This window comes from Rhinolophus sinicus, linkage group LG09, assembly GCF_036562045.2.
Source record: "Rhinolophus sinicus isolate RSC01 linkage group LG09, ASM3656204v1, whole genome shotgun sequence".
In the NCBI taxonomy this organism is placed as follows: domain Eukaryota; kingdom Metazoa; phylum Chordata; class Mammalia; order Chiroptera; family Rhinolophidae; genus Rhinolophus; species Rhinolophus sinicus.
In genome coordinates this window covers 85,013,183-85,028,941 of record NC_133758.1, presented here as the reverse complement: position 1 = coordinate 85,028,941, position 15,759 = coordinate 85,013,183, and the positions used below count along the sequence as shown (strand labels likewise).

General features: G+C 37.0%; 1 protein-coding gene across 1 annotated transcript; it reads left to right on the top strand.

The window, feature by feature from the left end:
• Positions 1 to 593: 593 nt before the first annotated feature.
• Positions 594 to 10,268, top strand: BET1 (Bet1 golgi vesicular membrane trafficking protein). Its single transcript, XM_019729716.2, has 4 exons — positions 594 to 770; positions 5,048 to 5,163; positions 7,489 to 7,545; positions 9,083 to 10,268. The coding sequence occupies exons 1-4, from the start codon at positions 752 to 754 to the stop codon at positions 9,236 to 9,238; spliced, it is 348 nt and encodes a 115-aa protein (XP_019585275.1). The 5' UTR covers positions 594 to 751; the 3' UTR covers positions 9,239 to 10,268.
• The last annotated feature ends 5,491 nt before the right edge of the window (positions 10,269 to 15,759 follow it).

Here is a 15,759-nt window from a genome sequence, read left to right as displayed (position 1 = left end):
ACCCTTAAATTGGCACATTACCATGTGTAAATATATTTCAGCATCCTTTGTTTAAGTTAAAAAGGTCTAAGGAATTTAGGGTTCCTCCGGTCCCTCAACAAATAATAGCCAGGGTTCTTTCCAGAAATGCAAGCAATCCATTAACAGGGAACTTGACGGGGTGACCCAGCACAAGTCAGTTATCCTCTTTCTTTCCTTCTGTGGGTTTCGGATTACTTATGTGTGATGACATCAGATACTTGGATAAAGTTTTCTTTGACTTTCCCTGAACTGACTCTGGAGGTGAGAAGTGAAAAGGGAATCAGGAAACATAAGTCAACCATCCTCTCATAGTCTGGGAAAGGCAGAGATCTACAGGTTAAACTCTGGGGCTGACAAGCTGCGACCAAGGTTCTTGGGGAGCGGGACGAGGGTGAGCCCAGCAGCGGAGATTCGGAGCTCGTGACCCGAACCCCGGAGTCGGTCCTCTGCCGAAGCCCAGAGCCGGGTTCACGCCCCGCCCCGCCGCACTCCCTGCGTCCGCGGCGAACTACGTTTCCCAGAATGCCCCTTAACGCGCCTCGCAGAGCGCCAGTCAGAGCCTGGGTGACGCCATCAGCCAGCGCGATGTTTAGACTCCACTGATGTCGTGGCGCTTTAGGGGAGGAAGTTGGTGTTTGGCCGGGCTCTGGTCCTGAAGACGCGGTCCGGGTGACCCTAGCCCCTTCCTACCCACCCCTCCGCCCGCCTTTTCCCTCCTTCCTCTGGCAGGATGAGGCGTGCAGGCCTGGGTAAGAAGAGGACTGAGGCTCGAAGTTCGGGGGCCCTGGAACCGGCCGTGTGGGGCGCGGGGACGGGGGAGGAAATCGGACCGGTCTTATGTCACTGGAATCTGGGCCAGAAAGTAGGATGTATGGAGGGGTCTTTGGAGGCGGTGCCAGGTGGAAGCACATCTTTTGTCCCAGATCCTAGGGTTGGTTCAGTCCCAAGTTTGGACGGTAGGTTTAGAGAGTAGTGGAGGAGTGAGGGTGCCAACTCAGCAGTCGAGTTTTTTAGAGTTATTGACTGAGCGTGATGATGGAAACTGCTAGTTTCCTGACGTCTGGCTTCAGTTTCTCCTTTGTTGTGAGTTTCTTCAGAAGCGAAAATTAAAGAGTGTTACATGCGAAGCACAGTAACTAATAATCATACTAGTCTGGTAACAGTGAGTTACATAGGTAAGCGTACGTGTCATTACTGTCAAAGGCCATGATATGTAACTGGGATCAGAGGCCATTTTACACAGAACATTTCTTATCTGAGCCTTGGTCCACTGTTAGTGCAGTAGAATGTAATACTTGGTGACTTAGCATTTGTTCTTGACCTTTTGGCTTGGGAAGCAGGTTCACCAAGCAGCAGGAATAAGTTAGGCACAAGGAGTTTTAATGGGCCATTATAATGAGCTACTGAAACAGCATTTTCTGGTCCTGATATTCTCTATTAAGAGACGATTAAAAAAAGAAATAGGGCCCTGCTGAATCAGCATACAGTATACCTGAGAAAATATGTGAAATATTTGAAAAAAGATACTCTTTTTCAGTTATGATAAGATGGACAAAAAAAAAAACGTTTTCAAAAGTGTCAGGCATTTAAAGTTAGTAACTCTAGACTTGTATATCGAATGATAAATTGTAGTATGAGAAACAGGTTTTGAAAAATAGTTTTTATGAATACTTGGATCATACAAAGTTGTCCCGGTAAATTGCGGAGAAAAAATAACTAATTTGGAGCAAGTTGCATTTTATATGCCTAAATGTTTTTCCTTTGTATCACTACTAATGACAACAACCACTTATTGTGTCATTGAGTAAGCGCTAGGTATATAGTTGTTTGTGGTCCTGTTTGTGCTCCCCAAAGCGTCCAATCTAGTTGGAGAGTAGGAACATGTGCAAAGAAAAAGTATATTACAGTGTTGTATACATCCAAGCACCAAGTAAGTTCTACAGATAGTGAATATCTAGGGATTTGTGGAGACATAGGAACTTAACTAGAACTCAAATAATGGACAGTGGGAGAGGTGAGTTCCAGTTGGAAGGATGACATACCCTCCCTCCAAAAGTTGCAGGACTAGAATTATGAATGATATGCCAAGGGGTTATGATCAATACAGTTTGATTGAAGTAAGAGGCATGGAACGAGAACCATCACACAGTGGAGATCTTTGAGTGCCAGGCCAAGGAGTTTGGATCTTATCAGTAGGCCCTTTGGCGCCTTTGAATATTTTGTGTAGCAGTGTACCATGATACATTTCAGGAAAGAGACTTGAGAAGTGGGGGTTCTTAGCCCTGATTGTACATTAGAGTCATTTGGAGAGCTTTTAAGGCATTGATACCTGAACCTCAGCTCAGACTAATTAAATTTGAATTTCTAGGTAGAGCCTTTTTCTTTTAAGCTGCCCTGTAGTTGAGAGGAAAGGTGATTACTTAGATGTCTGTTGTAATCATTTACATTGATGTGATGTGATGAGGGCTTTTTTTTTTTTTTTTTTATAAGTATCAATGTATATTAAAATGGAATTTTAAACCTGGGATAGAGAATCTGATAGATTTTCATGTGGAGAAGCTACCACACTTGACATGAATCTCTAAATGATTTGGCTCAGGTATTGATAAAAACTACCCAAAAGAAGTAAACTTTAGCTGGACAAATGGACAAAGGCTGAGAATGGTTAACTTTGGCACTCACTAGCTTTCTTACAACTTTTCATAGCAGTAATTCACACAAAAAGCACTAAGTTTGGAATAGCAACTCTTAGCATTTTATTTTTTTCTTTTTATATTGGGGGTGGGTGTGGGTGATAGTGTGAGGTAAGTGTAAAACTCTAATAGAAGAAATGTGCATTGAAATATTGCTGGGTGATAAAATGAGAATTTTGCTTTGGATAAGTGGAACAGAAGAACTCTAAAATTAAAATTAAAGAAGGCAAAGAGAAAAACAAAGAAAATAAAGCAAATAGCTGTAAATTTAGCAGTGAATTCCTTGGTGGTTTTGAAATGAAGTGATTAAATTTAACCAGTCAGCATTATTTATTGGCAAATGTTATACATTCAGAATCTTCGTCATGAAATAAGAAGACATTTTCCTCTTCTTAAGGATTTTGGTTCTTATTAGAGTTTTCACAGAGTATCATGATTGATGGAGAGAAAATGCATTTTTTTAAATGGTTATTTTAATTGGGGGAAAATATTATGCCTAGTCACTTAAGTTCTTAACTTTTATGATAGCACATTTAGAGAGCTTTATGGATAGTGGTCAGCAGTTGAGGGAAAATTTTGAGAATCCAACTCTTTCTCCTCTGGAACATGTTTAACATTTTGTTGTGGTTTTGTGGTGGTGGAGATTGTTTGAATGTCTGCTGCATATAAAGGACCCATTAGGTACAGGGGATATAGTGTTAATGAGACTGTCTCTGCCCTCAAAGAATCTTTTAATTGTGTTTTTGACAAAGGCTGGCATATTCAAAGTTGAATAACAGTGAATTCAGATTCTATTTTACTAGTGTTATTGACTGTCCTGTGTGTGCGTGCGTGCACACACACACACGCATTTGTGGAAGATATATAGCCATTCCACACACATTTGTGGAAGATATATAGTGAAACAAACTTAGTTTCTGCATTTGGAGTGTAGTTTGGAATGGAATATTAGTGTTATGTAAAGTCAGAGCTGTCAGAATTCAAAAGAGGGAGTTTTGCTTTTTAGAGAAAGAGATTTGTGTTGTGCCTTGAAAGAACTTTCTATCCACACCTTGACCATCCTTCAACTACCTGTGCTGACTGCTGCTTCCTGCCCTTCCATCTCTTACTGTCACTGCCACTCCATCTGCTTTTTGAGCATAAGAGACCTGTAGTATCTGTATCATCCCTTTTCCCCATATTCTCAGGCCTCTGTTGAAATTACTACAATCCCTGTCCAGTCTAGACCCTGCCATCTCTATCTTTAAGCACTCTTCTGGCAAGCAGTCTCAGCCTCCTGGGGTTCTGTCCTTCGGCAGCCCCAATGCTATAAAACTCTAACTCTTGAGCAGTCCAACCATCCAGCTTCTCATGGCCTAACTCAGGCTGATGAGCTCTTCTTTCACATAAAGGAGAGGATTGAAACCACTACTGTATATTGCCTCAGCCAGGATTGTTTCGTCCCCCTAGTAGCCGTCTGTAATCCTAGTCGGTTTCCTCCATTATTCTCTTTACTTTTTTCCCCAAATGATCTCGATTCTTCAGACTGCCTTTTCTTTTACTGAGAAAATTGGTGGTATCGATTGTTTTTTTAAAAATGTGGTTAAAGAACATCTTCAACTGTGCTTTCTTCACTCAGTCCCCCCAACACAGTTATCTGCGTATTCACTGTCCAAGGTTCACTCTACCTGTTTGACTGCCAAGTACTATATAAGGCAGTAGCCAGGAATGTATTCCTGTATTCTCAGTGCTATTCACTAGAAGATACACTCCAAAAAGTAGCACCTAGAAAGAACAATGGATCTGACACATGGTAGTTTCTCAAATATTTGTTGAAGAGTGAATCCCTCTCTTAACTCTCAGCTAATATTCTTCATAAGTTATTCCCACTCTCTTCTATTTAAGAGAAAGAGATACCAGCAAAGGACCCTCCCTCTGCCGTGGGCTCCCTCGTGCTGTATTATCCTGTTTCTCTTTTTCTCTTCATAATCAGGCTTCTTCAATGGGGAGTCGATGTCACTACTTTGAGATCTTTCTCAAAATGTGTAATTCTGTGGAGCAGGACATGTGTCCCGAATATCCTTGTATATCAGTGCCTATTTTAATGTGTTGGGGGCAATCAATAAGCAATCAATAACTGTGTATTGCAGTGAATTGAATATTCTTTGCTTAAGAGAGGGCATTAGAATTGTTCTGATCTCTATTTGGTTATGTTTAAAATTCATTTGAAGTGTGAATATTATAGACATACGTGGTCTGCAACGCCCTCCAGGGGTCTTTTTCGGTTCTTTCCTATCAAGGTTTCAAAAGTGGCTTGTTTTTGCTACAACTATACCTGTGACTGATCCTTGCAGGTGAAGGAGTACCTCCTAGCCACTATGGCTATGCCAATAGTGGGTATAGTGCCTGTGAAGAAGAAAACGAGAGACTCACGGAAAGTCTGAGACACAAAGTAACTGCTATAAAGTCTGTAAGTATGTAATAGATACTATATACTTTTAAATTTGTATATCATATGCATGTGTATTATATTCTTATAAACTGTATACTTTTACTGGCATCGCACTAAGATATTCAGTTACCCAAACAGTGTAGTTCAGTGAGGTTCAAGTACACTCAACATTTAGACATCATTTGAATAGAAGGTTAGAAAACGTGGCCAATCAAAACATATGGTACATTTGTTGATTTTTTTTTTTAACTTAAGCTCTTTTTTTTGTGTGGTTATATCTAAAATTCTGTATGTTGTCTGTAGTAATGCCTCCAAGCACTCTGTCTTCCGCCCCCAAGCAGCTCTTCTCCTCACCTTTTCTTCTTCCAGTCTCCTAAGCTATAAATCTCAGTCTTTGTTGTTTCTACCTTTTACCTCACAGGAGTCACCGAGTCTTATGCTTCTTTTTACTATTTCTCTCTCTCTCTGCTTTTCTACTTCTAATGCTAGCCCCTGGTTTTCTGTTGGGAAAGCCTCCTATCTGCTCCTAAGTGTTTGCATGTTCTGATCTGAGCTACATCCACTCAGCACAGTCATCTTTTTAGGGTATTTACTAAATTGCATCTTCCAATCTGAAAAGTCTTCAGTGTCCTCCCATGATGTAAGAAAGTTCACACCCTGTAGCTTGATCCAAGAGGTTCTTTAAAGATTCCCCACAGCTTTTCAGACCTTACCTCCTGCTCTTCCAGAGTGTGTATATGCTTTCTGCCAGAACAGCTAGAGTGCTGTCTGTGTCCTCTGCACTCTGTCACTTTCCCACTCCCGTATCTTTGATCATGCTGTCCTGCTTTAGGTGTCTTCTCCTTCCGTATATTGGCTGAAGTCCTGCCCATGGAAAAGGCTCCACTTCATTGCACCCCATCCTGCCTCCAGGCTTCACCTGATTTCCATATCAAAAGTAACTTTTTTCCTTACAAACATGAGACCGTTTGTGCCATTGTGCCACTTATTACATAGTGATCTGCATTGGATTTAGTTGTACGTAAAACGTAGGGTTTTCTGTTGTACTCATTTTTATATTCAACACAGCACTGAGTGTAATTCCTTATCAGTTGTATTGAGTTGCTATGTATGAAATAAAGGAATAAAAGAGACGGTTTTAACAGTGCGTGATTGATTCTTCATCACAATCCACATGCTATACACTTAGAGAGTATTAAGTAGAAGCTCATGTTGACAGAATTTAATTGGTATTTCACTAGTCTTGGAAAATAGAATTGTATTCAGCCTAGAGACTATTATATTCGGAAATGAGTATTGTTTTCAAAGCTGTATTAAATCAAAAGGAGTTGATCCATGTACTAAGCAATATTGTATAATGTTATTTATTTAGAAGTTACAACATTTAGAGGAAATTAAGAATTAAATGATTTTTTAAAAACTCCAATGTTGATAAGCTTTTTTTCGTATAGAAATTTCTTTCCTTGGCATGAATGAAAGTTGTAGACAGTAGTTAGGTGATTTGGGTTATCTAGCTTGATAGTTGATTTATTATCTCTGTTAAATTTGGGGGGAAGCTCATACTGTGATCAGTAGACTTCTCGTATGGTTTTGTGTCAATAATACCCCTATATGTTTTCACACAAAAGAAGCTGAGAATAATATTTGCAGTGGTTAGCCAAGATTTTTAGTAGTTGATTGTATTTATTCAAATGTCTTAGAAGTGAAGCCTTTGATGAATTTGTCATATAAAGTATTAGGTAGGCTTTGGTTTGAATAGCAGCCATAATCATGTATATAGTATTTCTTTTGGCTCAGCCTCTTTTCTGCATAGCTTTAGAATGTGGATAACACTAATTTATAGTTTTTTTCCAATTTATTATATTTTAAAGAAAAAAATACCTTAGAATTGAAATAAATAATCAGTTTAGACATATATTCAAAGTAATGTCACATTTTATTAGGAGAATATTAAATACTTTTATCTGTATTTGAATTGATAATACGGATACTTGTATACACCTTTTAAAACATAAAGAAGGAAATATAGAGATAAATTCTGTTGTATGAATAATATAAAGTGAGAAAAAAAGCATGCAAAGATAAGAGAATGTATCCAAATTGAATATTAAGAATTGAATGTTAAGATGAAATCAAAATGAAGAGCAGAGAAACAATATCCTTGTGGAAAGGAGTAGAAATTCTAAATTATATTCCATTAATTTCAGTGGAAATGTATCAGAAGATGAGAGTATATTTTATATTTCTAGAATACAGTTTTCTTTGAGGAAATCTATATGTTTAAAATGGCATTATTTTTGCTTTGTAATATGAGTACTAATGTATTTGCTTTCTTCTTTATAGCTTTCCATTGAGATAGGCCATGAAGTTAAAACTCAAAATAAATTATTAGCTGAAATGGTAAGAAGAATTTTAATTTTGGGAAATTTGATCTAACATTCTCAAATTTAGTCTGTTAATCAGGAATAGTATCGTTTTAAGTTTTATCCATTTTGAAATAGAGCTAGAGATCATAAGTCCTGGATTCCCATCTATTTATATCTAATTGGTCTGGAATAACTACAAGGTTTATTTTTACCATATTTTTACATTTTTCATCTTGCCTAACACATATAAGTAGGAGGAGGAGGTGGAAGCCAAAGCATCTTTAATCCTGTGTTTAGAAATACTGTTAAAGACTCTGGACAACTGTCTATTTTGAATGTTCTCAGAGATTTCAATAGCTATAGATTACCAAAAAGCACTTTACATCCAGTCAGCCAAATGTCTTGCACTTAATGTATGCTGATTTCTTTTGCTTGATGTCCTAAGCATCACTTGTGAACAAATCAATAAGATTTGAACATAGTAACATCCCAGAGTCTTTTATCTCTAGTCCAAACAATCTCAAGCAACATAGACCTTTTCTTGTTAGAGCCTCTCTCTATCCTGTAGTGTTTATTTTAGATTTTAAACTTCTCCAGACCTTCCCCCTGTTTCTCCACATGCTTTTAAAATTATACTCTTCAAAAATGAATGAATACAACATTGAAAGCAGTATCCTATGAAGGCTGTGCGTTAGACTCACCTGGGGAACTTTATGAAAATATTTACGCCTGATTCTCACTCTAAATACACTGATTCAGAATTTCAGGGCAGGGACCTAGGTATATGTGTTTTTTGAAAAAAGCATCCCAGATGATTCTGATGCATAACCTGATGAAGAACTGTAGGTAAGTAAAGTGCCTGAGCTACAGAGAGCCTGAGCTATAGCCGTCATCATGACAGCCTTTCCATCTCAGGGCACCGAGAGTGCTAGGAAAGTGCAGTTTTCTAATCCATACCTAGTCCTCTCATCGTAAGGACTTTTCCAGCTGTGTTTCAATATGGCCATTTTCCCTATCCATATTTTTGTCTCTGCTACATTTTACCATTTCTACTTGATGTTCTCTTAAGTTTTAATAGACTTTACTGTTCTTTAAAGTCAGCTATCTAAATTAAAGGGTCTTAAAATTAAAGGTACATTGGACTGCTAACCATAGAAATTTTGAATTGCTGTATGAGGAAGCAACCAACCATTTGACTTGGGAGAGTATGCCCCAACAAAAAGTGGGGAAAAACCTGTATGGTAGTAGACAACCTACTTACCTTTATTGTTAATGTTTTTTAATCCACATAATTGGAATAGGACCTAAATAGTTTGGGATTTTGAATCACTCTGGGGCTGAAAGAAATGTGTATTGGATAATGAAAGAGCTTTTTATTCACTGAGAGAATTATTCTACTTTGCGTGGAGTAATCAGGCTGATTACCCAAGTTATAAACATGCTCCTAAGTTGATTAAGTATTGAAAATGTCATTTAAAATGTATTCTATTAGCAATATATTCACTTACTTAAATGTGCATATGTAGAGTATTAGAATCTAAGTATTATGGTTTTTTTAATTTTTTTTCTAGGATTCACAGTTTGATTCTACAACTGGATTTCTAGGTAGAACTATGGAAAAACTGAAGATTTTATCTAGAGGGAGCCAAACAAAGCTGCTGTGCTATATGATGCTGTTTTCATTCTTTGTCTTTTTTGTGATTTATTGGATTATTAAACTGAGGTAATGCAAGTTAAGTGTGAGTTTGGAGTTTATCCCAACTTAAATAGCTTGGAGAACCACTTTGATAAAAAATCAGCATCAAAACATTCCTAATTTTCAAACACTATGGCTTTTTCCATTGAAGATTACTGGATTTTACTTGTTTTATAAATCACATTAGATAATACAGTGCTCTTTGAATACTGTTTCTTAATGATTCATTTTTGCCCCTATTTTCAGGGGTATTAAGATGACCTAAAGTCAGTCTGGCCCTAACCATTGTTTTCATGTTGTTTGGTGTCAGATTAAACAGCAGTATAATATTCCGTTGTTAGCATAAATGTAGGTTTATGTTCCATATAAATAAACTTTGTGGGAGAATAACAATGCCTGGAGAGCCTGACGCTGAGCTCTTGAGCTAGTGAACAAGTTTGTGATGGAATGGTAAATGTATTTTTTTGAGTTGCCATCAACCCTAATGATGTATTCCCCTTTCCTCTTTTATTTGGTTAAAACTGTAGGCAGATCTTTTTACGTACAATTTTTCTAATAATTTTTGATGATATGACACCCCTATCCCCTTTGCCCAAGGACCTCATTCTTTACTAAAGCTTGTGATTATATTTTGGCATATTTCTAGGAGAGTGCCAAACAAATGTGTACCAGTCTAATTGTTGTTATATTGATTTTGTACATACCATTGACTTGGCTTATAATAGTTCTATGATTTTAGCTACTTAGATAGGCCATTTGGTTATCATTTGTGACAGAATAATGTGAAGCTAAAGTAATTGCTAAGCTCCAAATGGAAATAAAATATTCAAGAAAATTAATTGCCTCTGCTTTATTATATGCTCAAAATAGATAATTGAAAGCACTCAGCATTGAACTTGGGGTTAAGAGTATTGTTGCTTTTATCCATTATATTTGTTTATAAAAAGCAAAACAAAGGTGGACTTGAGTAGAAATATTGAAATTTTCTTAAATACTCTGTTACCAACATTTTGGAATTTATCCTTTTATGGGTTCGAAAAATAAATTTTTAATGAAATGAATTAATCGACTTTGTTGCATCTTTATTCAGGTCTCTTGTTTTTTTACTTAGAACCTGAGAAATGGTCCTAAAAACTCAGATTCTGAACAAATTTGGAAAAGTTAATATATTATTTCAGAACTTAATTCAAACAAATGAGAAATCATAACTGCAGTTTCAAAAATCTTTAATTTTTAAGATATTTTTAGTTATAAATCTTTTATCTTTGATTTTGCTTAGTTTACAATCCTTTTTGCTTATCCCCAATTACCTATCAATTCAGATCCTATCTTTCTGGCTAGATTTGTCATTTGGGCCTCTACTGACAGGTAAAATCACTAGAACTGAGAGTGACTTAGCATTAAGAGATGGGCCTGAGGTCTGATGAGTAGGACACTGGTTTGAGTTAGATGACCTGGGTTCAAATCTCCATTCCTTCACTTGCTCAGTGTTTTGGGGCCTGTTTCTTCATTTAAATCACCTATTTCATAGAAGTGTTGTGAAACGTAGATAATATATTGGAAAGTACCTGATACATGGTAATCACTCTATGTTAGTTCTCCCTATCCTTAACAGAAACATCAAAAAAGGGAGTTATTTTAAGGGCAAGACAATGAGTTGGTTTCAGGCTTTTAGCTGATGTGACCTCCAAGTGGAAATTTCTGTCAGACAATTAGAGATTGATTCGTTTTTTGAAGAATTATTTACGTACACTGTGCCAATTATGTGACATGAGAGCTCAGGGAAGACTCAGACATCCTTTCAGTAAGAAAATTGCAGTATTAAAACTGCAAAAAGAAAAGAACAGAAGGCCAAAGAAAAAGAACTGGAAGATGGAAACAGAAGAGAATCAACAAGAAATAGATGAGATCAAAGCCTTAGGAAAACCAATGACCGCAAGAGAAGGATGGATTTCAAGATTAAGTTTGGCTACTATATGAAATTACTTGGTAATGTAAACACTATTTAAACGTTGGATGTTATCAAGGAGGTGGGGATTTCATGACAATGGGTTTGGAGTTATGTAAGATACTCATCATTGCATTGTCCAACATTTCTTATTTTACAATTATTTTTATAGAACAGTTCCCTAACCAGCATTTCATATCACCCCCCTCATCACTTCCTTTGCTGAGATTCCTGGCAGGTAGGCAACTGCTCCGGCAGGGCCTGTCCCTGCCCTATCAGTATCCTTCTGTTTGGGGAGCCCCTAGGAAAAAGTACTCCCATAAATAAAATGTTGGGGAAACATCAAATGTGGAAAAGATCTAATCCTTTATAATTCTTTATAAGCTAATTGTTAACTCTGAAAAGGAAACTATTGCTAGGTGTATGGGAAGTTGTTTATAATAATTGAACAGGCAAAATATTTATAGTTTTTATTCAAACAGCATAAGACTTGCAGATGTTTAGATGGTAGGGACACACTATAGATTCTATATTTTAAATAGTAAAGCAGATTTAGAAAGCAATTTTTAAAATTCCTAAATGTCCACATTATTCTGCAAAATAGTCCATTTCAGTAGGAGTTGGTCCTTGGAAGCGTGCCAATGCATTTTCAAATAATAAAAACTAACTTATCTGCACCATCCCCTACAGATAATCAGACATAGGTTTCTACAATGAAGAAAGGGAAAATTATACATGCTATTGTTATCATTTAAATTAGCATGCAAATTAATTCTTTGATACTGCTTGAGCAAGGCAGTTAAATCTAAAACAAATATGCAACATTTTAAGCATCTGAATGCTGGAGCGGAAAATCCTGGCATCTGCACCCATAGAAAGCTTCTGGTTCTGTAAAATAAACTAGTTTTCCTAATTTTTCAGTGCTCTTAAACTTCAAATGATGTGTGTTGAATATGCTTCCTTGTAGAGAAAGTGGAAAAAGTGCTTGATAATTTGGGTTCACTTGGTCAGCAAATAACTTCATCAGGCCATACTGACGAATAAATTGAGTAAATATTTACTAGGAAGCAGACACATGATAGCTAAGACTGAAAACTGAAGTCACACTGCCTGAGCATAAATTTTGGCCCCACCACTCACATTATAGTTTTGGGCTGATGACCCCTCCACCTCAATAACTCTTTTGTACAACAGGAATAAAAATTGTATATAGATAGCAGTAATTCACTCGGAGGATTCTGGTGATCATTACATTATGTTCCTTGTAAAGAACTTAGAATGGGTTGCTGGTACTCAATGTTACTGCCTTCAAGGTAGTTGTTCACAGGTGTCTTCTCAAACTTTGCAAATTTTATTTTTTAAAAATATAAACTACAAAACTCATAAAACAACAGCATTCTAATATTCAAATTTAAAGGCTACTATGATTTTAATATATTTGCTTAAGTTCTTTGTACCTTCATGTGTCTTAGAGTAAATCACCAGGAAGTTCTCATGTAATAAGGTTTAATGTAAGTTAAATATTCGTATGTGAGTGAGAAAGTGAAAAGGAAATATATATATATATATATATATATATATATATATATATACACACACACACACACACACACACACATATGGTGGCAGAGAGTGAGTGTGTGTGTGAGAGAGAGAGAAAGGAAAACTTTAGTCATATATATATATATATATATATATATATATTCTTCACCCTAAATTATATTAAACTTTTTTGAAGGATGTAGGCATTCTAAGGACAGGTAGTATAGAAATTTTATATGTTAAGTAGTTTTCTTTTTAATTGTGTGCAAGTGTTTTATTCAGTATATAGTTTTTTGCTTTTTTGTTCCTAGTCATGAAATGATGTAGGTTTTCAGGAAATTTAATTTCCAATTAAACAATTCCTACTGGTACTCTTCTATGCCAAGTACATTCAAAATGGGTTATCTTTTCATATAACCATGAATATTTACTCATGACTTAAATTTTTGTTCTAGACTTACAAGAGCTGTTTAAATATATTCCCCTTGGAGCTGTACCATCTGGTATTTTTTCCTTACCAATGAGGAAATTTTTAGAAACTTACATTTTCAAAAAATATCAGTATGGTGTCTAATGACCACACATCCTCTATACTCAGTTTTTCTATATTTTAGAGAAATGAATTCCTACTAACAAAAGACCATGAAAATTATTCATAGAAAAGAAAATTTTAATTACCAACAATAAAATACCTTTGTTTAATTCATTTGGGAATGAAATATTTGATGCCTATCAATATAGGACCTTACGTTAAACACCTGTGCTTTCCCCCGGATCACTTGGCACAACAGCAGATCCCAAGAAGTGATTGGTGAATAAATTAATGTTTCCTACTAGAGAACACATTTTTTTTTTTTTTTAATAATCTTTCACTAAAATTTCAGTGCTGAGACCATAGAAGGCCTTTAAAAAATGTGTGGCTTGATTAATAATATACGAAGTTCAGTTGCTAGCTGAGCTTCTTTTAGTATTGGAGGCACAATACTATAGCCATTAGGTTAATCAGGGGCCAAAAATTGTTGCTAATTTAAAATTCTTATTATGGTTTTCCCTTTTATAAAGCTAAGGGAGGGTGGGTTAAAACTGAATGCTCTGCCTACAGGGTTAAGAATGGATGCCACTTAATCAGGCACAAGTGGCAGAAGAGCTGAGGAAATCTGCTTAATATTCCTCTTCTTCCATCACCATTCAGATTTCAAAACATAAGAGGTTTATCAGCATCTCTGACCCAAGGTGATCAGGTAAGGAGGGCATTCCTTTCCAAAAAACCTAGGTTTTTTGAAAGAATTTTTTTTTCCTGTTTCTGTTTCTAAGAAATTAGACTTGACTTCTGTCCTTACCCAAAAAGTCAGCATTTCACTCAAAGCCCTACAACAAAATGTGTAATCCACTTAGCAATGTAAGCTCTTCATTTACCGGGAAGTTTCATTGGCACACAGATGAAGGGCTTATTCAGGTCAGAGAGTGGGGTATTACATCACTGGTGTAGGCAATTAGGAACATCCAGTCAACCTAGGGTTAATGGGTTGTCCACATTCTGCTGCCTCTGACGATATAGAATAGAAGCTGTGTAGGGAAAAAAGTACCTAATTTATCTGTCCATATTCTTGCAAATGTAAACTGTTCCTTGCCTTATTCTCAGAGTTTACAGACCAAGAAAAATGGGGGGGTCGGGGGGAGGTAGCAATGGCTTGTGAAATGAAACTACTCCGACCTGTGGAACTCCATAATGGAGCCCAAAGTAGCACCACATCAAACACACAGAGGTAAGACCTAATAGCAACACAGGTCTGAGAGGAACTGAGCTTAAATGTATGCCCCAAACTCATGTAATTACGTCACACCTATTATTACATGAGGAGATAGTATGACAGTATGACCTCCAGTGCCCTGCCCCGCTTCAAACCTTGTATCCACTAGTACAAGGAATAAAATCCTTAAAAACAGTAATAAACACAGCTGGAAAGTCAAATCTGGGAAAACATATAGGACTATGGTAGGTTAAGACATTTCACTCACTTGTAACTTCAGAAGCTGCACCACCAGTTTCACTGATGCCCGGGCAAGTGAAGTCTCCAGCACAGATGGAACAAGATCCTGCTGTGTAGGTTCCACACTCCCACACCTGAAGTTGAGAGGCCAAAGGAACACAGGATTAAGACGGGACAGAATTATTGGCAAAGTGATTGATCACCCCCATGAAAATCGGGGCTGTTTGTTGTGTGCCCTGGTCTATTCACAGTGCCCATGTGCTCGATAAAGATTTACTGAGTTAATGAATGAAAGTAATCAGAAACAAAGGAAAATATAACTTTAATAGGTAGTTTAAATTACTCTGAAATACATCATACTCTGCCAAGATAAATTAAATAAAAATACCTAAACAGAATCTAGCTACTGATTCTCTGTGCAATCATATTTGAAAGAGGACATAGTTATGGACATTAAGAGATAATGTTAAATCTAAATTCACGAATTTACGACATAATCTTAAGGAAAATTTCCACCATTTTCAGACAATAAAAGCATATTCTTAAATAAAATATTTATAAAGCATCTTTCAATTGGTTGCATGTCCTTGCTATTGCACTGAAAAGTGGCACAGTTAGGCTTGGGTGGTGGACATTGCTTATTTGTATGTACCCGGCACCCAAGCAACTCTACCTATTACAGGCCATTCTCTGATTGTATGAGTGTTTCTTCCCACCCCAGAAGCCTACAGGGCTGGGGACGCTCTCTTCCTGCTGTTGTGGTACCCTGGTTGTCGTCTCAGAATCCAGGCTTGACCAATTGGGTACGTCCAACCAGGACATCAAAAGATGAAGGAAACTGAGAAATCATGAATGGCAGAAGCCACAGAACCAATTGTTCAACAAAGATAAACGTGGAGCCTGTGGCAGCAGCCTTAAGTGTCCCATATGAATAATCTGGCAGAGACAATAAAACCATAGCCTGGATGCCACTAGTGGCAATGCCAGTGGCAACCAACTCAGAGGGCTCATGAGTTATAACTGGCTGTGCCTCTTGCTCCAAGGCTAGCCTTCATTTTCCATACTCATTTT

Bases quoted from the DNA above. Each gene is read 5' to 3' on its own strand.
- BET1 (XM_019729716.2), top strand. The intron at 5,164-7,488 runs GTAAGTATGTAA...TCTTCTTTATAG, and splicing joins AAGTAACTGCTATAAAGTCT to CTTTCCATTGAGATAGGCCA. The intron at 7,546-9,082 runs GTAAGAAGAATT...TTTTTTTTCTAG, and splicing joins ATAAATTATTAGCTGAAATG to GATTCACAGTTTGATTCTAC.